Below are 20,978 nucleotides of genomic sequence, written 5' to 3' on the forward strand. Positions count from 1 at the left end.
GCCGCCGCCGCCGCCGCCACCACCGCTGCCACTGGCGCCAAGGCTGATCAGCATCATCAGCAGCAGCAGGCGACGGGACCGAAGCCCCACCCCAAGGCCCCACGTGCCCCCCCTGTGGCCATCGGCGATCGCTTGATGTTCAGTATTGACCACGCTGTGTCCGACGAAGAGATCAAGGCGGCCTTTGGACCACTGGCAGCGCACATCGTCTCACTCCGCAACAACTCGACCAATGGCCACGTCTTTATTGACTTTTCCGAGAAAGAGAAGGTGTATGATGCCCTCAAGGCCAACCCACCGACAGTCGGAGCTCGCAAGACTCCCGTGAATGTCTACCGTCAGAGAACACGTCAGTAGAGTTTCCACGGATGAAGAATGCGTCCATCTGCTGACCTATCCATTGCTTTCTGTCCGTCTGAATGTGTGCATATGTCTATAATCGTGTGTGCGTGTGTGTGAGGCTTTCTTTTTCTTCCAATCACCAGAGGGGAAGAGAAACTGCAGGCTCTGTGCGTGGGGAGAAAAAGGCTAAGAAACAAAAAAGAGGAAGGAGGAAATACAATTCTAGGTGATATGGCAATTGGTAGCCATACGACCCTATCTTAAAACATTTTTTGAAAGACCTCCCAGAGCTCTCGTTGTGACCCTACAGGGTAGTAACGCAATACAAGAGCAGTAAAAAAGAAGCCACAGCACAAGAACAAGGAGATGCACATACGGTGGGAGGGGTGTGTGGCGGAGCAGGAAGGGCAGTGAGAGCCAGGAAGAGAAGGGGAGGGAGCGATGAAGACGCGATAACTTTTAGAAGCGGGGCATCAGTCTAATGGGGAAGGATATGTGGCTGGAAGGCGCCGATAAATCAAAGAAGAGGAAAACAGGAAAACGACGAAAGAAAGAATGAAGACAAGGACGGCGGTCAAAGAAGAAAGAAATGCAATACCCAACTCACTCTCCCCTTCGTTCCGTTATTTTCGTAAATTTGTAACCGTAAGGACGTCATAACTCTTCTGCTTAACGCAGGCACAGACTGAACGAAGGAAAAAAAAAAATCAAGCAAAACAAAGGGCGAAATCAAAGTGTTCTGTTTTTTCTTTTTGTGCTCGCTCTCTGGATATATTTATATCTGTGATCCCGGGGCGGTGCGAGTTGTTGCGGGGAAGTCTCCCACCACTGTTGTTTCCCTTTTTGACAGCAGGCCGCACGCTCTATTGCCTCTCACCTGCCTTTTTTTTCCAAAAGAAGAGAGTGGTGACAGACAAGTCAGAAGCACAAGAGTAACAACAACAACAACAACAGCAGCAGCAATGTCCACGTTGCCAGACAAGGTCGTCTTGCGCGTCCCGGCGACGACGGCAAATTTGGGCCCGGCGTACGACGTCCTTGGCATGGCGCTCTCCATCTTCATGGAGGTGACGGTGGAGCGCGCGGAGGTCTTCTCGATGCACCTCGAGGGCGAGGGCAGTGAGGAAATTCGTGCCGACGAGGAGAATATGCTCGTCCAGACGTGCCGTCTCGCCTTCACGGAGTACGCGCACAAAGAGATGCCGCCGCTCAAGTTCACAATGAAGAGCAATATTCCGTTTGGTTGCGGCTGCGGCTCGTCCTCCGCCGCCGCCGTGGCGGGCTTCGTGGCGGGGATGAAGCTGTGTGGGCTCACGATGGAGACAGAGCAGCAGGAGGAGCTCCTGCAGGTGATTGCAAAATTTGAGGGACACCCCGACAACGCGGCCCCCGCACTCTACGGCGGTATTCAGCTCGGATACAAGAACGAGAGCGGGCGCTTCCTCACATACCGTGTACCCACGCCACCGTCACTCTACGTCGTACTGTTTGTTCCAAAGAACAAGATGAAGGCGAACACACATGCAACCCGTGGCTTAATTCCCAGCACAGTTCCATTGGAGGACACTGTGTACAATGTATCTCGTGCGTCCATCCTTATGCTGGCACTCTCCACCGGTGAGCTTCGCTTGCTTAAATCTGTTGGTGATAGATTGCACCAGAATCAACGAGCTGCTGCTCTGTTCCCTCATTTTTCCCCATGCGTTGATGCTGCTATGGCTGCTGGCGCACATTACGCTTTCCTATCGGGCGCCGGACCAACAGTCTGTGCCTTTGTCGGCGGCCGCTGTGGTGACCCTCTTATCCAGCCAGCGAAGGAACGCCACGCCGAGTCGGTTGCCGACGCTATGCTGGAAGCCGCGAAGGCTGCAGGTGTACCTGGCCGCGCTTTGATTACGTCTCCGTCAGATCAGGGCGTCCACTTCGTTGGTGTGAAATCCATCCGAAATGATTTGGAGTATGTCTCGATTTAAATTGCCAATGTCGCAACAGAAGGGAGAGCAACGAGACTTTTTTTTGTGCATTTTATGTGGGTTTGATTTAATAGATCGATTACAACGAATTGACAGCTCTTTTTTTTCGCTCTCATTCATGTTCTGCGATGGGCCAATAGCTCTTGGCAGGTCGAGGCCAACAGAGCATGGGCAAGAACACGTCATTCACTTTTTTGCCTTCGAAGAACTGAGAAAGAGAAGAGTAGAATGACACGTATCGTGATGCGGCAGGTGAGCCCCCGCAAGGGTTGTCGCGTTGTAATCCCCGTGGAGCATGCACATCAACATCATCAGCAACAACAACAAGGCACGTACACAAAAACATTGAAGAAGAGGATGAAATCGCTGGAGCAGCAGTTGGAGTTGATGTCGCGAGAGCGGGAGGGCCAGCTGGACCAACTCGAGGAGATGCAGCGAATGGCTGAGGCTGCACAGATGGAAGCTGTACAGCTAAAGGCTTGTCTTTGCATAAAAGTTGCCGAGTGTGAAAAATTGACGCGGGAGGCTCGCAAGGAGGCCATTCGACTGGTGAAGAGCGAGTGGCGCAGCAAACTGGATGATCTGGCCAGCGGCAACGTCACGCTTTTTAGTGAGATCCAATTGCGGGACAAGCAAATCGCCGAGCTGCAGAAGGGTCTCCGTGCCGCACAGAATGGTGATGATAGGGATGGGAAGTTCCTCGACAAAATCACACTATTGACGGCGGAGGTTCTGCGTCACGAGAAACTACTAGGCGAGAAGGACGCTGCACTCTACAGCTATGAAGCACGCTTGGAGAACGCAGAAAAGGCACTTCACACTGCATTGGAGACACAGTGTAAAATGGAGTCGCATGTCAATGAGACTCTGAAGGTGAAAGAGGAGCAGCAGCGAGAACTGGTGATGATGGCCGCTCAAAACCAGCGATTGGAGAGTTCCCTGGGGGATAGCGTCTCGCCCAGGTATGCCGCGGGCAACGCCTCGGGGCAAGCTCACGAGGCGTCTCTTACAAACAGCAAAAAACAAAGAAAAGCACGTCTGCAGAGCTACCAAACAGAAGAGTGTCGGCATCTGATGGATTTTTTCCTCGCACGCCTTACTGCCAGTGAAGAGCAGCGAAAGAGGAGCGAGAGACTTGCCGCGTGGATGGCGTTTGCGCTGTGGCGGAAGACTTCCCAACTGTCGGCGAAGGGGCAGCAGCTTCTGTCCAGCGAGACCACCGTAAGCATCCTGGGACAGGCCCTGGAAAGGGGAAAAGCCTCTGTTCAGTGGACGCAAGAAGTTATTGCAGAGACACACGAGCGGCGGTTGGCCGCAGAAACAGCCTTGGAGGCTCAGCGGAGGCAACACGAGAGGCAACAGAAGGTATGGGATAAGCGGGAATCCGAAATGTCTGCAACAATTACAACGCTCAAGGAACAGTTGCACACTACTCGTGAAAAATTGGCAGAAGAGCAGCTGCTGTACCAAAAGCATCCACCGCAGTCTATGTTGCAGCCCTCTTTGACGATGGAAGAGTCGAACCGCTCTACGGTAATGACAATGGAAACACATATTCCTCCAACTCGGCGCAACACCGCGCGCGAGTCATCGTTGCATGACGACAATGCCGCTGCGAGCGATGCGGGCAAAGTGGGGACAGCGGATGACAGAATGACGAGCGAAGCAGCCATGTCGGATGCCATGGAGAGCCTCGCTGTGGTACAGGATGCCTCTGAGGCGGGTGCTATTATTGCAACACTGCTCTCACTGCATCGCCAGGCGGTAGGAGAGTGGCGCAACAGGGCAATCGCTTCGGAGCGGCGCGCTGGGAAGGCGGACAGGATTGCGTTCAGTCTCTCGGTGCTGATACACCAAGGTGTTCTTCCTCATCTGCATGCACTGATCGTGATGTGCACCGACGGTGTGGCGGAGAAGACTAAAAGTGTCCTCGCGGACTACTCCCGCTTGGTGAGGAGCACAACGTCGGGCGACGCTGCTGCTGCAGACGCCAGGACTGAGGCTGCAGGTGAAGTGGATGTTTCAGAAAGCCAGTTGGTTCTCATGTGGAAGTCGTGGTGTAAATGGCGCGTCTTTGTTGAGGCAGCTCGCGTTGCTGCACTAAAAATGAGGGCAACGCGAACAATATCTTCCATGGCAAAGAGCCACGAGCAGTTGAAGGTCATTGCTGAGCGTGCGATGGCACGGGTAAAGGAGCTGGAGAAGTTGCGCGAGGAGCCCACAGGTGGGCTGAGTGGATGAATCGCCATGCAGACGGCATAATTCCACCACCGTCATTGCGCTAGAGTGTTGTCAAGAATCCTGTCTTTTTTTTTCTTTCAAGTTGTGGCGTGCATTTATCGATCCTAGTTATATTCTTCTATCAATTCCTTTCTAACATACTGCAGCGTGCTGATAAAAGCGAGGAGTAGACAATAACGGTGGAAGCAACGAAAGAAAACACTTTTGTTTATTCTTTGTGCTTTATCTTCTTGCTTCCTGGCATTTCTGTTTTGGCGCATTTTCTTGTGAAGTGTTTTTTTTTTGGTTTGTGGTCCTTCCGCGTGCTGCCAGCGATGGGAGAAGACGACGGCGGGTGCCCCGTTCCTGCCACACAGCGGCGCCAGAAGAAGGTGTGGTCGGAGGAGGAGAAGCGCGCCTACTGGCAGAAGAAGAAAGCGGAGAGGAAGTGGCGCGGCAAGGCAGCCGCCGTGGAACGGCGTGAGCAGCAGCAGAAGGAGTGGGCAGAGCTCAGCGAAGAAGAGCGTGAGCGCCGGCGCGCGGAGGCTATCGTTGTGCACGAGCGCCGGCGTGCCGCGGAGGGGCGGAAGCACGCCCAGTGTCTGCAGCACCTGGCTGACGCGTCCCTCCCCGTGCTGGTGTTCGACCTCAGCTTTGCGGGGTGCATGACAGCCGCGGATTGCCGCAGCACTGTATCGCAGGTGAAGTTTAGCTACAGTGCGCTCCGGAGCCACACGTTTCCACTGCGTCCTGTCATCACGTCCGTTGGCGGCCAAGAGGAGGCGGGCGCGAGCGTGCACGGCGAGCTGCTTCAGGATTTGCGGGATTTTGAGGGCTTTCGCCGCTACCCGCTGCCCATCCAAGAGGAGCACTGGTCGACGCTCTACGCGAAGGAGCGTGTCGTGTTTCTCACTGCAGACGCTGAGAACGTGCTGGACCGGCTGGTACCTGAGAATGTGTACATTGTAGGTGCATTTGTGGACCACAATGCACGGAAGTTCCTCACGAGGGATGCGGCAGTGCGGCACGGGGTACGGATGGCCCGACTGCCACTTGAGGAATCCATCGAGGTGGGCAACCGCTGCAAGGTGCTGACGGTAAACCATGTGGTGGAGGTGCTCTGCCGGTATGCCGAAAGCGGGGACTGGCGGACTGCATTTGATGTGCTTCCAACCCGTCGTGCTAATGAAACGCGACTAAAACGCTCTCGTGTCTCGTGTGGAGCGAGCAGTGCGTCTTCGGATAATGCGGTTAAAGTGGCGGGTGACGGTGGTGGTGATGGTGATGGTGGTGGTGGTGGGAAGGGGGATGATGGCTCTGATATCCATCACGACACGACGCTGCAGCAGTAGTGATTCTGAAGGTGGCCTGGTGGAGATCTCTCTAGGCTTTTTCCCGCGACCCGAGTTGTTTACCTGCTCAAATTTGATAGCTGTATACTTATGTCTCTGTGTGTATGTGCGTGTTGTTTGTTGTGTTGACTTTCCCACTTCCTTGGCGCTAGTTAGTGGTTTTTCAAAGAAGGAAAAAAAAGGTAATCACACTATCAGCCGGTGACTCGCTCACAGATACACGTATTGATATATATTATATATTTATATACACACATACAGAAAAGAGGCAGTGATAAGGATTGGTTTCGGTTCTTGAGGAATGGCTGATCAGGTTGTGGCGGGAGCAGCGGTCCATGAGGGCGCAGCGGAAAGTGCTGCCAAGACGTCGATGTGTGGAACAGGTGAAGAGAACAGTGCACCGAGGAAGTCGATGGCTAAGGCTTCCCGCGGCAGCAAGGAGGATGGACACGATCACCTCAACCGGTGTCTTGTATACTGCAGGCTGCGCCCAACAAATAAGACTGACTACAAGGATGGAAGCTTCCAGCTGGTTACAGTGGAGAATAATTCTGTTGTTGTGAAGGATGAGCGTCATTACAACTACGACGGGGCGTTTGATGAGTATAGTACACAGGAGCAAATATTCGATGCTGTTGTGGTACCGTGCGTCACTCACGCACTCGAAGGCTTTTGCTCCGCGCTGATGTGCTATGGTCAGACCGGCACCGGCAAGACGTATACCATGTGCAATAACACGCCGGGGAACGAGGGTATCATCCCGCGTGTGGCGAAGTTTCTCTTCGATAAGGTGCAGTCAGACACAACCCGCCGCTATGAGATCATTGGGCAGTTTGTGCAGATCTACCGTGATCACCTCGGTGACTTGATGACGGGCCACGGTAGGGACCGTGTGGACATCCGCTACGATGAGGAGACCGGCGTAGAACTCACTGGTTGCTCCTCTCACGTGCTGCAAAGTGCGCAGGAGTTCATGCGGTTCTACCAAACCGGCAATGAGCGCCGTGTCGTGACGGCAACCGCCATGAACCCAGAGTCCAGCCGTGGACACACGGCGCTCATTGTGCGCATCATCTCTGAGGGCGTCAATGATCCCCTGGCGAGAAAGATAAGGGGCAAGATTACGTTCATTGACTTAGCTGGGTATGAGCGATTTAGCAAGACGGGCATCACACATGAAAATCCAATCATGAAGGACGAGGCGAAGTGCATCAATGCATCACTGCTTTCCCTCAGCCATGTCGTCTCGGCTCTGTCGTCAGGCGTCCGTCACATCCCATGGCGTAATTCAAAGCTCACACGTATTTTGCAGGACTCCGTTGGTGGCAGGAGCCGCACTTCTATTATTCTCACCGTTGGGCCGAGCAGTGATCACCTCCATGCGACGACCAACTCGCTGCAATTTGGCTTGCGAGCTATGGCTGTGAAGGTTTCCGCGAAACAGTATGTATCTGTGGATTACGAAGAACTGGCTCGCAAGCTACAGTCACTGTTGAATGAGAGAGATGAGAAGATCAACCTGCTCGAGCTACAGATCGCTAGTCGGAGTGCTGAACAAAAGGAGTTAGTGGAGCGGTACGAAGAACATCGTGCAGATCTCAACAAGCGATTTGAGAGCGACATGGCACATTTAAAAGAGGTTGGGGCGTCTGAGGAACAGATGCAGAAGCTGCGCGAAGTATACCGAGCGGAGGAGGATAATCTACAGGAGCAGCAGAATGAGGAAATTCAGTATCAGGAAGAAGCACGCTCAAAGGAGATCATGAAACTCATTCATGAACAGGAACATCAGGAAGGGCGGCGCCGAGCAGAGATGAAGTTAGCACAGGAGCGAATTATTGACGAATTTCAAGGTAAACTGGACAAGGCTCGTGAAGGTACAAATGATGACCTCATCAATGCATTACAACAATTGTCTGTGAAGGACTCCATCCTGGCGAGTCGTGCTAATGACACCGCTAGGCTGCACGAGCACATTGAAGTACTCACGGAACAGATTAAGGAGTTGGGCGGCGTGCCTGTTCAGGAAGCCAATTTCCCAGAGACCTTCCTTGACGTTGGTCAGGTGGAAGAAATTCAGAGGCAGTTGGAGGCGGAGGTGGAAAGGCAGCGCTCCAAGGTGGTGGAATTGCGTGCGCAGATTGATCGGCTTTCCCTTACATGCAGCGAGCGCGTTGAGGAAATTAACAAGCTACGTGATGAGAATGTAGAGCTGCGCTTTCACCTTCAGAAGAGCGGTGTGGAGCTAGGTGAATCGGACGAATTGACAGAGTTCCTCCGTGAGAAGCGCGCCATGATGGTTGACGGCACCAAGATGGAGACACTTCGTGTGACAATGCAGGCTGACTTGGATGAGCTGAAGGCGCGCAACGAGGAGCTGGTTCGGGAGTTAGAACGCCTCAAGACGGAACGTTCGCAGCATTCCTTGCCACTCACCGCACGCATTCGGGGCACGGCGCGTGGCGTCCCTCCTCTCTACCCGCAGCCTGGCACAGGGCGTTGTGTGGGCGCGTCCCGGCACTTTTTTCTCACTGGCGAAGATTTGAGGTCGTCATCGTACTCGTCACAGAGCGACACCGCACAGAAAAGTGTCAAACAGCTATCCGACCAGTTGGCCTTCAGCCTGCAGGAGAAAACTGCTCTGCAGGAGCGTGTGCGGTCGCTAGAGTCAATGATGGCGTCGCACGGGCTGGCGGCGCCGCAGCCGTACGTGCCGCCAATCAAGTTGGAACTACCCGGCATGGTGCCGGCTATGTCCAACGACCACAAAGCTGAGGTGTCGCCAGACACCGACGTTGGTGTGCTGCTAAAGGTGAAAGACGACGAGATTGAGACACTTCTGGAGACAATTGAGAGGCAGGAGTACTTGTTGGCGACCGCAAGGTCTAATGATGAGTTTCATCAACAGGTGATTAGTGAACTTCATCAAGTGATTTCGGCAGCAGAACTGGTTCCGCCGGAGCACAGGAGCGCCCCCCCGCCGGTGGAATCCATTGCAATGGATGAGTACATGAATATACTACGAGTAGTGCGTGACGGGGAACGGAAGGTGGCTTCTCTCTTGGCGGAGCGTGATGGCAACGACCCAGTAGATGTAGAGTTGATCCTTGAGGAGAAAGACAAGGAACTCCAGCTCAAGGAAGAGTTGGTCATTGAGAAGGCCTCCAAGGCACAGTATGTGGCAAGACTGTGTATCCGTCTCAAGAATCAGATGGAACGTCTGGACATCGTTCCATGTTGCCAGCTCCCAGAATCGTACCGTGAGTTGATTGGGCGTGAAGAATGCGAGCTGGAGGATCAGATCGAGTCGCAGCGTGATTTGGAAGGACGGCTGCACGCCCAGGAGATGGATAGACTGCGCATGGAAAAGATGCTTCGCACTTTGAACGAAGAGCGTGAAAGGGAAGCCGTCGTTATCCGTTCAGCAAACGCGCGGTGCAAGGAGGCGGAGCAGAAAGAAATGTATGCTAGGGCCGAGCTGGTGCGACTGTCACAGCAGAAAAGCCAGAAGGAGGTGACGCTTGAGGATGCATTACGCAAGGCTACACGGGAGCTCATGGACAATCAGGCCAGGCTGGCAAAATTGGATGAAATAGAAAAGGGCGGATTCCTCAAGTTGCTCTTTCGATTCCACAGATCTTAGCCCCCCCGGGTCACCCTTCTCTTTCACGCACCATCTGTGCTTCTGCTTGCTTTCGTGTTTTTTTTTTTAGCGCCCTGCTTCGAATTTTCATGCGTAGAAGTCCTTAACTTTTGTCTGAATTTTTTTGCGTACGTGTTGCTCTTCGGGGGGCCCTTTCTGCGCCACTCTGTGATGCCCGAAGACACATGATGTTCTCCCTTCAGCTTTCCCTCTCTGGATAAAGCGTCCGCTCCGCTAGGGAAGCATGGATTTTGATGGTTCCCTTCTCGCACAACCATGCGGCGCTCATCCTTTCCCTTCCACTTTTTTTTGTTATTAAAAAGCCTTTGCAGCTCTGGACTGTGGTTCTGGGAATAGCCCACTTTATTCTGCTCCCAAGTTCTTCTTTTGTGCTCTTTTTGCACCCTTCGTGGTCTGCTGCAATAACTTTGTCTCGTCTAACGGCGTTACGCTTGCGTTGTGCTCTTCTTCCTCTCTTCTTGTGGGTGGTGGCAGACCAAGTATCCTCTTGTTTTGTACAGAGGTGTGTGAGGGAAAAGGGAAAATAGTATTCTTGTTATTGTTTTAGAGGAGAGAAAAAAAAAAAGCGAGGGCGCCCCACAATGACCGGAGCACGCTGCTGCCGCAGTGCTCAATCCATTTTGGTGATCATTCTTCTTATTCTGACCGATGTGTGGGGTGCGGCGGTGTGGTTTAAAGGCAGCGTATACAAAGGCATCGTTGAGAAGACACTGCACGACGGTGGTGCAACATTCCAGCTTCGTGCAGCCTTTCCTATTTTCGAGGGCTACAATGACACGCGTCTGAAAGGACTCTTTTTAGAAACTTTGGCTGAGAGCCAAGTTCTGGTGAGGGAAACAGGCCTGTTTCAGACCGAGCCGAACAACTCATGGCAGAGGAATCTCCCGCATCTTATCGAGCAGAGCCACGCAGAGGTGCTCGAGAATGGCAGGTCCGCGCGTCTGACTTTTGGCCCCGCCGAGGTGTCTTTCGAGGAAGAGTTGTTGATTGTATTGCCATGTTTGCCTCTCAATGTTTTCCAGGATTCCGCAGCCAAAAACAAGGGTGAAAATTCAAGGAGTTGCCTAACAGGAAATGCGATTGTTATTACACCCACACCAATGGTTCAAATGGATGTTGTTAGGCTTGAGAAGGAAGCTCCACCGCACTACATTGCAGGGAATGTTATTAAGATTCCTTTTATTGAAGGTGACAATAGTGGTCTGGGGTCGAAGCTGAAAGTGATGGAAGGCTATACGTGCTCCAACACTCGCAGCGCGATGACACGCGGGGATATGTGGGACGGCGTTACCCACTCATACCGCTTCGTGGCGCTACGTGGCGGCATTGCGACCCTCTGCTACGCACCGTTTCCAGACACATTCCCACTAATGATGGTGAAGGTAGGAGAATCACTGAACATCGCTGGCCCTGAGGGCGTTTCAACGGAGCCACCGCAAATTAGGTCTGGTATGGAGTTCACAGGTACCGTTTACGGTACAAATCTTACGGAACGTGACGTGCTGATTCTCTCAGAGCAGCTGTGTAACGAGTTCACTTCATCCCGTAACACTCTACCGGAGCTTTCTTTATCTAGCAGTACTCGTGCTCTCTTTTCTGGTGTCTTAGAACACGGAGGTATATACCACCTCTGCTACCTCCGCGATGGTTCTGAAATGTACCTTGAGGTTACAACGCTACTGGTTGAAGCGGGCGGCGATGCTGTCATTGAGGGGAACTTGGAGAATGTTCTGGTGGATAAGGTGACTCAACTTCTTCAGCCCGCTACTATTAGTTCCTTGCAGGTAAAGCACTTGGGAAGGCTGGTATTGAAGCAGGAGTCTCTTAATGTCTCGGCCTTTGTTTGGTCAGGCGGCACTATTGTGGGGCATGGTGATATCAACTGCATGGGAGTTGCCACTATTACATCGCATGGCCATGAACCTCGCACATTGTCGGTCCTCTTACGTAACTACGGCGAAATGGTAATCGATGTGCATCAGATTAACTTGGAAGGTGATGGTGCTATACACAACTACGGAAATCTTACCATTACTGTCGCCTCCATGGGGAACGAAGGGGTCAGTAGTATTCGCTCTTGCAGCCGCAATAATGTCATCATCAACCGAGGCGGTGTTATTCGCATAGCCACCATAGACAAACAACATTCTATGTTGTGCCAAACGCGCATCATCAATACAGAGGGGACGCTTATTCTATCAGGAAAGTTGAATTTTACAGACTTAACAAATGGAGAAAAAGCTCAACTGATTGTCCCTAAGGGAGCCAGTGTGGCTGTTTCAGATGCGCGGTTTAGGGGTGGCATCACGCTTGCAGAAAACTCTGAAATAATGCTGACGGATGACTGCGTATTTGTATCAACTATTGTGAAGGGAAATAAGTGTCGCATTACTATCACAGGTGATTCGATACTCCTCGATTCCCTCACGGTTGTAGGCGATGTTAGAACAGATATTCTTGGAAGGCAACCAGATAGCACAAGCAGTGTCGTTGCAACATACGGTACCACCCGATTTGGAGAGGGGACATGCGTCACCATTAAGAACGCCCGATTTGTTACTAGTGCGGGCTTGGCGAAACTCCACATTGACGGTGTACTGATTTCAGAATTTGACACGGTGGATATCAGCGGCAATACATTGATTCAGGCTGGTAATGTCACGATATTCTACGGAAAGAGTAGTGAATATATTTTACCCAGAAAAGAGAGCAATTCATTAGTATCGTTTGTTGTCCCACATGGTGCATCACTCGTGGCTATGGACACAGCAAATTACGAAACTCCTACCTCAGAATGCAATTCGGCCTTCATGTTTTCGGATTCCATCGTAGTTGAGGGTCGCATGTTGCTCCAGGGCTGTTTGGCAATACCCTTTGGTGGTTCAATCAGAGGGTCAGTAGGACGGCTGGAGCAGCAGGATGACATATCGATGGTATTCTCTCATCTCAATGCTGCAGGCATCCATATCCCCATAAGCAGGCAGCAGCCTCGTCCGGCGAGTGCAATCCTAGGGGGAGAAATGCATCTCCATAGTGGTGCCCAGCTGTTTATGGACGAAATCTCGATGAGGAATGCTGTACTCACGGGCCATGGTGTGGTTCAAATAGAGGCCCGGACCCGTGTAATGGTGGATCGCGGCTCGCGTCTCTCTCTACAGCCTGGATGGGTACTGAATGCCTCCCTGACGCATGTAGAGGGGGTGCTGGAAGCAGACACACAACCCAGTCCTTTGATCTACGGTCATCTTGAGATTGCCAGCGGCAGTGAAGTTAAGCTTTACTCTTCACCTGTTTACCCATGTTTACCTGCGCTGGACGTTGTCGGCGAAATCCTGTGGGGAAGTGAGTCTCACATCGAATGCATTGCTCGCCCTCTGACGGTGGTGCCGGAGTCACACCTCAATGCGCATGAGCTTGAGGTGATGACGACGATGCGGCGAATGACAGCTGCCCTCCCACAAGACTTGGAGTGCCCAGAATCACTTTTACGTGAAGAGGCAATGATGCACATCATGTTCCAGCAGTTTTTGGGATACACACCCTACGATCCTCCTCCGAATGTGCCAACAGCGCAGAGTATGTTTATTGCAGGAGTGGGGTGCATGCTTCTCGGGGCTCTGACTCTTTTCCTTTTTTTGAGAGCATGGGGAATGACTTTACAGGATTGGTGCGTGGACATTGTGAGAGAGCCACCCCTACGGCTTGATTTGACGCAGGCAGAGTTCACAGCGCATTGGGTAAACTATTGGGTGCTTGCTTCATTGGTCTTCGCCGGGGCGCAGTTGTCTTTTTCCTCTTTCCACCCAAAACTGCCGCTACCCATTGGCTTCATGTCAGCTATGTGCCTACGCAGTGTGCACCTCCTAATGCCGCATCACGGTGTGAGATCTGAGTTTCAGGTGCGCCTCGCCTCGGCTGGAGCCATTATCTGGGGTTTTATTGCGGTGCCGGTGCTTGTTTTTTCGCTGCAAAAAACGTCCGCAAAGGTGGGTGGGAGAAAGTTTCTGACGCTAATACAATTGCTCTCTAAACTCCACTACTACTTTCAACTGTTGACGCTCACTTTCGCCGTCCCGATCAAATCGTTGGTCCTTGATTATTTTGCTTGCAATACGTTTCTAAAGGATCTACCTACCTGTGAAACTTGTTCGAGCAGTGTGGCTGTACCGTTCGCTATTGCCCTCTTCCTCAGCTTCACACTTCCGTGGGGTGGTCCCTCGGAGACAAGACAGTCGGTGTGTGATTTGAATTTTAAAGTCTCATCGCTCTTCGCACTCCGCGCAGGGATGCTGATAGAAATTGGTATGTGGAAAGTATTCTACCAGAGCCCGGTGTTGTTGCTAATTAGCAACTTGCTATTTCAATCAGCTCGGGTGATTTTTTACTCATATACGACACCCACACCTTACAGAAATATCAACAGAGTTGTGATCCACACGTCTTTGGCGCCGTTAATAATAACGATTGCTACGCTCCTCCATGTTGCCCGTGTTCATTTAGGATTGGTGCGCACTTGTCAGGATGGGGAAACATATTTCAAAATTGTTTTCGGTCTCGTAGCCCTGATGGTAATTGCAAGTGTTTGGTACAACGTGTTTTCGGTGAACGTGGCGAACGCTGCCACAAATGATCCTGCAATTGATGCGTTCAATCAATCTCTCGAGCGAATACGAAGCCGCATTCAAAACCTGAGGTACGAACTTATGGCATCTGCATCAATGGAAGAACGGGAAAGTGTGCTAAGAGATACCACCCTTTTACACAGTGAAGTTATGGAGAAGCAGGAACAATGCCGTTTCGAGAAGAACCGTTACCTGGCCAACTTCTACTGCTCTAAGGGCCTTTCAGACCGAGTCGTAGAAGAGTTAAATGACGGCAAGTCATTGAACGATACGAATTTGCCTTCAGACATGGAGACATTCCTGGGATCGCCAGATTCATCACCACATATCTCAGATTATGACACGGACAATGCTCGATCTCCTCTGACGCAAGAGGAAATGGAGACCTTTCGCTGTGGTCCCGCACTAGGGTCGGGAAGCTACGGTTCAGTGTATTTAGGTATCTTGCAGTGTGGAAGGCTTGTTGCAGTAAAGTATGTAAACGCCCAGAACTCTAACAGCGAAGCCTTTGCGCAAGTACAAGTGGAAATGAATACGCTGAAGGAACTTTCTCATCCGAACATCATTTGCTATTATGGATGTTCTACAGCTGATGATCACGTTATGCTATTTATGGAGTTTGCAGTGGCAGGGAGTCTAACCTCCATTGTGAGAAATTTTGATGGTTTGAATGAGTCTATGATTTGCCTATATACATACCAGATACTCCTCGGACTCCGTTATCTGCATGAGAAGGGTGTGGTTCATCGGGATATCAAGGGAGAAAATATCCTGGTGGACGGTTTTGGTGTGGCGAAACTGGCTGACTTTGGATGCAGCAAGGTATTGGCTGGTATTTCAGGCCACAGCAACGCTGGATGCGAATCACTTACTGGCTCTCCGTTTTGGATGGCACCAGAGGTGATTCGCAATGAGCCGTACGGAACGAAGGCTGACATATGGTCTGTCGGTTGCACAGTTGTGGAGATGCTCAAAGGGGGAAATCCCCCGTGGCGCGATGAGTTTGACAACGTGTACTCTGCCATGTACTACGTTGGTTCAACAGATAGCATTCCTGTCATTCCGGAGGGTGCTTCAGACATGTGTCTCGACTTCCTAAAGCAGTGCTTTCAGCGGGATGCGACTAAACGGCCATCAGCGGATGAGCTCCTGAAGCATCTCTGGCTTCGCAGTGTAGAGACGACGAGTCCGCAGCCCCAAGTCGTTCCAGGAAAGTATTTGCGGTGAGTCGATGGCGTACGGTCTACGCCGCCTACCACAGGGGGGGGGATGAACACGGCAGGCCTTATGCAACCCCGCCAAAGCAAAAGAGAGAGAGGTGTGTGGTGAATGCCTCTCTGAGGGGCCCCGCCCCGTATATTTGTTTTGTGGACTGAATGCTGTTAGTTATAAGTGAACAAAAGGGAAAAGAAGGAGACGACCGTAGAAGAATTGGCCCACCACGTTGACCTGGTGTATTAGGTGCTCGGCATGCAGCCAAGAGCATGTCTGTAAAATAAAATAAAAAATGTGTGCAAAGTGGAGAAGGCAAAGAGGAGGAGGGGCCGAAGCTTATCGCTGCCCTCGCCTCAAAACGATTTTGTCATTTTTTTCTCGCTTTATTTTTGACCCACCCTTCCAATGACAATTTTGTGGGCGTGAAACTCAACGAGCGTCGGCTGTGCATTCCTTCTCATCGCCCCCGTCTGCGTATTTCCCGCCTTTTTCATTATCCCACCATTTGCGCTCCTCTCCACTCGGTATCATCATCAAGAGCAGGGACGAAAGGAGGGAAAAAAGTAAGACATCTTAATTGGTCATTTTTTAACAAAAAGAAATTCTTCTGTCGTCTTTTCTTTGCTGTTTTTCTTCTTTTTTTGGGGTTCGTACACCAATATGAATGGTGATGGAGGGCCGCAAATAAACGGGGTCACTCGAGTCAGCTATCTGGCGCGATTGGCCACGTGTGCCAGGTAAGGCAAAGGAGAGGAGGGCTAAGACAAAAGGAGAATGGAATGTGAGTTCATGTGTGATGATGGCATCTCCCGGAGGCTTGACATCGCAGCTGGAGCAACCGCGCCATTCAACTGCGTTTATCAAAATAGACTGCGAACACCCAAAGGGGACGGAGCCGTTCTCGGTGAGTGTGCGGGCAGTTTGTACGTTCTCCTCGACTCCAACGCCGCGTCGCTGGTGGCGACACCGTTCACAAAAGATGATTTTGACGCGGGACTGTTGGAGCTGCTTCCTGATGCCCATGTCGTTGTCGATCCTCTTGACTCCCACCGGGTGAAACGAGATGTGTTCTGCGGGCGAAGTGTTGGCATCGTGACGCAGGACCAGAATGGCCCATGCCCGCTGCTAGCCCTGGCGAATGCTCTGGCACTGCAGGGGAAGGTGGATCTGTGCCCTGACGGCTGCCGGCGGGTTGAGGCGCAGCAGCTGCGGCGCATCATTCTTGAGTACATCACGCAGAATGAGCCTCCTGTCCCGCGCTTTGAATGTCCCGCAACACGTATTGTGGATAGCGCGGAGGTCAAGACGATAGCGGGACTTGTGCAAGAGCGTCTGGTGGAAGCGCGAGCATCTTTGGCTGAAGGCGTTGCTGGCGAGGAATTTCTATATCGACTGTACCAAGGGCTGAACATTAGCCCCATATTTTCTTTCATGGACGGATTTGACGCGGAGGACGATGTTCTACTCTTCGCCCTTGCGGGATTGCGTGTTGTTCACGGTTGGCTGATTCCACCAGATAGTAGGTATGCCGCACTACGTGGCATGTCCTTTAACGAGGTGAGTCTCTTTGCGACGAATAAGGATAGTGAGTTGACGGCGTTGGCCAACGACTTCCTTGAGAACACTAGGTCGCAGTTGACAGTGGAAGGGTTAGATATGCTTCGGGCAGAGCTGTCCGAGGGTGAGATTGTCGTCCTATTTTGGAACAATCACTTCTCAACAGCAGTGAAGCTTGGCGGAAGGCTTCTGCTGTTGCTATCAGATGAGACCTACGCAGATAGGTCCTCTATACTTTTTGAGGCCATTGAGGACGTCCACGGTGGCTCAACCTTCACAGACGGAAGCGGCGTCAACACCGACACATTTCTTCTTGCGGTTCAATTCCTGACAGGGAACGAGTTCACTCCAGAAGCCGTCGCTGCCGCGAAGTCCAGCCTAGAAGAGCAGGACAGCGAAAAACCACTTCCAGAAACGGTCGTGTCTTACCTGCGTGGCCAAAACCGCAAGGAGGAGAGCATTGATTCCTATGAAAAGGAATCTACTTGGCCGTTATGGGTCCGCGAGAATGCGGATACACTTATGGGAATGGGGTTCAACATTGAATACACTGAGGCGTGTGAGCTTCTGCAAAAATGTGGGAGTGTAAGTGCAGCTGTGGGTGAGTTGTGTCAAGAGCCGCCGAACTCGTAGATAAAGAAAGTGGTTGTGTGTAAGGCAGATCGGTGTTTTTACTCCGATACGAATATACATGTATATTTGAGTACCTCTCTTTGTGTGCAGGCATATAGCCCCATTTCTTTTGAATGTGGTGAGCTCTGCTTGTTTAGGGAAGCCTTTTGACGCGAACACAGCTTTATTGGATTCGCTGTCCTCTGTTACTTTTTTTGTGTTGTTGTTGCCGTTTCCTCTCCTGTCGTTGTACGTTCCTGTTGGTATGTTAAGAAACCATATTCTAGTGTAGTGAAGACCTTTCTTGTTGTTGTTATTATTGTTTCCTCCTTTCTTTGCATATGGGACTCTACTGCTGCTATAGAATAGTGTCGCGATGAGCTTCGAGCTGCCAGAGATTTACGTTAACCCGCCCCTGACGTGGGGCCCGCCGCAAAAGGAGATGGAGACAGACGGCCTGGCGGTGCAGCTGTACCAGAAGGCCGACGCCATTGCGCCGAGCAACTGGCTGGACGTCATGGCGGAGCGCGAGGAGCGGGCGAAGGAGGCAAGGCAGTTCACTACCGTCAAGGATGAGAACCGCCTCAAGGCTCTGCACAACGTGCACGCAAAGGAGCGTCGCCACGGCCCAGAGCGGCGCTTCGTCAAGCGGTACTTCAACAACCGCGGCAACTTCCCGAACAAGGTGAAGCGCAACCTCACGCTCCTGCCAGACACCGTCAATGTTCCGACGGATGTCCGCATCCTCGCGGAGTTCACGCAGGCGGAACTTTCGAAGATGCAGAACCTGCAGGACATGCCGACGGTGGCGGATATCTCGCTTCACAACCGGCCGCCGCTCTACAACAACAATGTGGAAAAGGCAAGTTGCAAGGCTCCAGTCCGCCTCGATGAGGAGAGCGCGGCACGCCAGGAATTTATGCGATCGAACACTGTGAAGGACGAGACGCTGCGCGAGATCCTCAAGAAGGAGGCGGCGGGAACGCACCCCATCGTTGTAACAACCGATGAGGTACTTGCCCTCATGATGACGTGCAACCGTAGTGTGCACCCGTGGCACCTTGAGTTCTTCCGCTTCGGTCGCATGGTATTTATCTCCAAGACGGAGGAGAGCAACATCGAGATGCAGTGGGTGGGCGAGACCGCCGACGCGTCGCGCCGCCCAACAGAAAACGATCCCATCGAGACGGAGCGCATCACTTCACTCGGCGTGGAGTCCACCAAGGTAAGCAACGCCTTTGTGGCGCAGTCGTGCTCCAAGACGCGGTACCAGATGAAGTGCGAGAAGAACCCGTTCCCGCAAACGCAGCCACGCCTGTACCGCTACCGCCGCTACAGTATGCATGGCGACTCCGAGGACCGCTACGATTTGATTGTCCGCTGTGAGGTGGACGCAGTACAAGACGACAAGTACCTTCGCATTTTTGGCCTTCTGGAGCAGTGCTCGGAAGGAGTGAACAGCGAGTGGCGTAAGACATTAGACTCTCAGGCCGCAAAGTGGACGTCAGACGAGTACCGGCGAAATTCGCAGAAGATGGCGCGCTGGGTCTCCCTCTGTCATTTATCAGGGGCCTTGATGAAGATTGGATTCTTGTCACGCTGCCGCAGAAGCAACGGCACACTTGACCCGACGAAGCACGAGGTGCTGGCTGTGCACACGAAGGACCCTGGACCGCTCGCCGCGCAGCTCGGCATCAGGGTCACGAACATGTGGGCCATCGCCGACAACATCATCATGGCGTTCTTGAAGCAGAAGGAGTTCAAGGATGCGATACTTGTAAAGAAGAGTGGTGAACAATCAATCCTGTTGATTGAAAACATGGAAGAAGACGAGGACGACGATGATGATGATGACGACGAGGATGAGAGCGAAGATGAGGACGAGGACGATGAGTGACGGTGTCCTGGTGGTTCAAGAGAAACTTAAGTGACAGCAGACAGGATGAAAAACAAAACAAAAAAAAAGACGATGAAAAAGAGACATAAAATATTAATCGGCACCTAAGACAAGCCTAAGGTTTTTGTGCGCCGGGCGTTTTCGCTGTTACTGTTGTTGTTGCCGCCATAGGTTTTGCTGGGGGGCTGTGTATATATTTGTCTCTGTGTGTGTGAGTGTGCGTTTTTCGTCTTTTCTCTTCTGCTATTGATGCTGGTGGCGGTTTTAGTGGAGAAGATGAATTTTGAGCTACTCAGAGAGGGTAGAGAGGACCCTCTCTACCCACTCAGCATTATGGAATTGGCCGTCTTTACAGGTATCACTGCCGGCAGTGGGGAATGCTTTGCTTCCAATCCACTACAAGATTCATGCACATCCTCACGAAGACAGGAACGTCGCAGGAGCAGCGACAGGCCTGTGCATTGATGGACATGCTGTGGCTCGAGCACTGAAGAACTGGCCACCTTGCTGATGTTGAATATATCAGCCATAACCAGCCCTACTTGTTCTCCTCGAGCACTAATTTTTTATCAGATCACAGCACTCATTCGTCTACATCACTGCTGTGCTGTTCATCAGCGTTACCATTCCTTTCTTGGTGTTAGCTTGATGATAGTTACTCATTTCCTCCTCCTTCGTCCCGGTTATCTGGGCGGTGGTATTTGGCCATGTCGCTGGTGAGCTGCCCGGTGTGGAGGCTGCTGGTTGCTATATTGGGGGTCAGAGAAAAGTTGCTGCAGTGCGACGAGCTGGCAGCTCTGTTGATGGTGCTGCAAGAAGAGCATTCGCATCTGCGGGAGTCGGAGGTGGACGTGCCCAGAGGTGCGCTATGTCTGTCAAGCCACCGGGTGCATGATTGCCTCATGACGACATGTAACAAGACATTCATGTTGTACTCTCAAGCCCTGCTGCATGGGGAGACAGCTCGAACGGGCCTGCTTAATGATTACAATCGCGTACCTGAACAACAGCCCGACGCCGCATCCTCGGCACCCTCGCCACTGCAGAAACTGGCGAAGCAGGGCTTCATAAACCCCATGAAACCGCTACGCGCTTGTGTGTATCCGCTTTGGGAGGTGATGTCTCTGTCAGTGAGTACCGTGCTGTACAACTCGTATCTGGCCTTCTAGGCAAAGAAATTCAACATGGTGGTGTGGCATGACAATCGCGGGGTGATGATGGGTCTGTGGACCCTCACCGACCTCCTCGGCACGTTGTACAGTACCACCCCTTCCGACGCGGAGATAAGTATCCGGCAGGAACCGATGACATGCTTCTTTGGGAGGGCTGTGTGTAAAGGTATTTAGCGCCTCGAAGCGTAATATAAAGCTCTCAGTTACCACCGCTTCGGCCGAAGAGGCCATGTGAATAGGTCATATTCTTCTGTGTACATACACATCCTCTCTCCTGATGCAAAAGTTTGGTTTGAACGAGAAGGGAAAAAAGTTCATTTGCGTCCGTTTGTATGTATGTGTTTTTTTTTTT

The 20,978-nt window shown here is 52.0% G+C and overlaps 9 protein-coding genes across 9 annotated transcripts in view; all 9 read left to right on the forward strand.

Moving 5' to 3' along the window:
* The window catches only part of DQ04_00471110 (hypothetical protein), a gene marked incomplete at both ends in the record, with an annotated part of 1,044 nt that extends 687 nt beyond the window's left edge, over positions 1 to 357 (forward strand). Inside the window, one exon of the mRNA XM_009309060.1 lies at positions 1 to 357. This exon is cut by the window's left edge and continues 687 nt beyond it. Within this exon, the coding sequence (XP_009307335.1) occupies positions 1 to 357 (357 nt within the window).
* A 947-nt stretch (positions 358 to 1,304) lies between these two features.
* DQ04_00471120 (homoserine kinase) lies at positions 1,305 to 2,315 on the forward strand (the record flags this gene model as incomplete). Its single annotated transcript, XM_009309061.1, has 1 exon — positions 1,305 to 2,315. One exon carries the CDS (start codon positions 1,305 to 1,307, stop codon positions 2,313 to 2,315), a length of 1,011 nt encoding a protein of 336 aa, XP_009307336.1.
* Positions 2,316 to 2,543: 228 nt separating this feature from the next.
* DQ04_00471130 (hypothetical protein) lies at positions 2,544 to 4,556 on the forward strand (the record flags this gene model as incomplete). Its single annotated transcript, XM_009309062.1, has 1 exon — positions 2,544 to 4,556. The coding sequence occupies one exon, from the start codon at positions 2,544 to 2,546 to the stop codon at positions 4,554 to 4,556; it is 2,013 nt and encodes a 670-aa protein (XP_009307337.1).
* A 314-nt stretch (positions 4,557 to 4,870) lies between these two features.
* Positions 4,871 to 5,887, forward strand: DQ04_00471140 (tRNA (guanine-N(1)-)-methyltransferase TRM10; the record flags this gene model as incomplete). The annotated part of the gene is made up of 1 exon (XM_009309063.1): positions 4,871 to 5,887. The coding sequence occupies one exon, from the start codon at positions 4,871 to 4,873 to the stop codon at positions 5,885 to 5,887; it is 1,017 nt and encodes a 338-aa protein (XP_009307338.1).
* A 301-nt stretch (positions 5,888 to 6,188) lies between these two features.
* Positions 6,189 to 9,530, forward strand: DQ04_00471150 (putative kinesin; the record flags this gene model as incomplete). Its single annotated transcript, XM_009309064.1, has 1 exon — positions 6,189 to 9,530. The coding sequence occupies one exon, from the start codon at positions 6,189 to 6,191 to the stop codon at positions 9,528 to 9,530; it is 3,342 nt and encodes a 1,113-aa protein (XP_009307339.1).
* A 602-nt stretch (positions 9,531 to 10,132) lies between these two features.
* On the forward strand, positions 10,133 to 15,400 carry DQ04_00471160 (protein kinase-like protein; the record flags this gene model as incomplete). Its single annotated transcript, XM_009309065.1, has 1 exon — positions 10,133 to 15,400. The coding sequence occupies one exon, from the start codon at positions 10,133 to 10,135 to the stop codon at positions 15,398 to 15,400; it is 5,268 nt and encodes a 1,755-aa protein (XP_009307340.1).
* Positions 15,401 to 16,162: 762 nt separating this feature from the next.
* DQ04_00471170 (protein fam63a) lies at positions 16,163 to 17,578 on the forward strand (the record flags this gene model as incomplete). The annotated part of the gene is made up of 1 exon (XM_009309066.1): positions 16,163 to 17,578. The coding sequence occupies one exon, from the start codon at positions 16,163 to 16,165 to the stop codon at positions 17,576 to 17,578; it is 1,416 nt and encodes a 471-aa protein (XP_009307341.1).
* Positions 17,579 to 17,933: 355 nt separating this feature from the next.
* On the forward strand, positions 17,934 to 19,454 carry DQ04_00471180 (eukaryotic translation initiation factor 3 subunit 7-like protein; the record flags this gene model as incomplete). Its single annotated transcript, XM_009309067.1, has 1 exon — positions 17,934 to 19,454. One exon carries the CDS (start codon positions 17,934 to 17,936, stop codon positions 19,452 to 19,454), a length of 1,521 nt encoding a protein of 506 aa, XP_009307342.1.
* Positions 19,455 to 20,161: 707 nt separating this feature from the next.
* On the forward strand, positions 20,162 to 20,623 carry DQ04_00471190 (hypothetical protein; the record flags this gene model as incomplete). Its single annotated transcript, XM_009309068.1, has 1 exon — positions 20,162 to 20,623. One exon carries the CDS (start codon positions 20,162 to 20,164, stop codon positions 20,621 to 20,623), a length of 462 nt encoding a protein of 153 aa, XP_009307343.1.
* Between the last annotated feature and the right edge of the window lie 355 nt (positions 20,624 to 20,978).

Source organism: Trypanosoma grayi (assembly GCF_000691245.1).
Source record: "Trypanosoma grayi strain ANR4 Tgr_47_V1, whole genome shotgun sequence".
NCBI classification, from domain to species: Eukaryota; Euglenozoa; class Kinetoplastea; order Trypanosomatida; family Trypanosomatidae; genus Trypanosoma; species Trypanosoma grayi.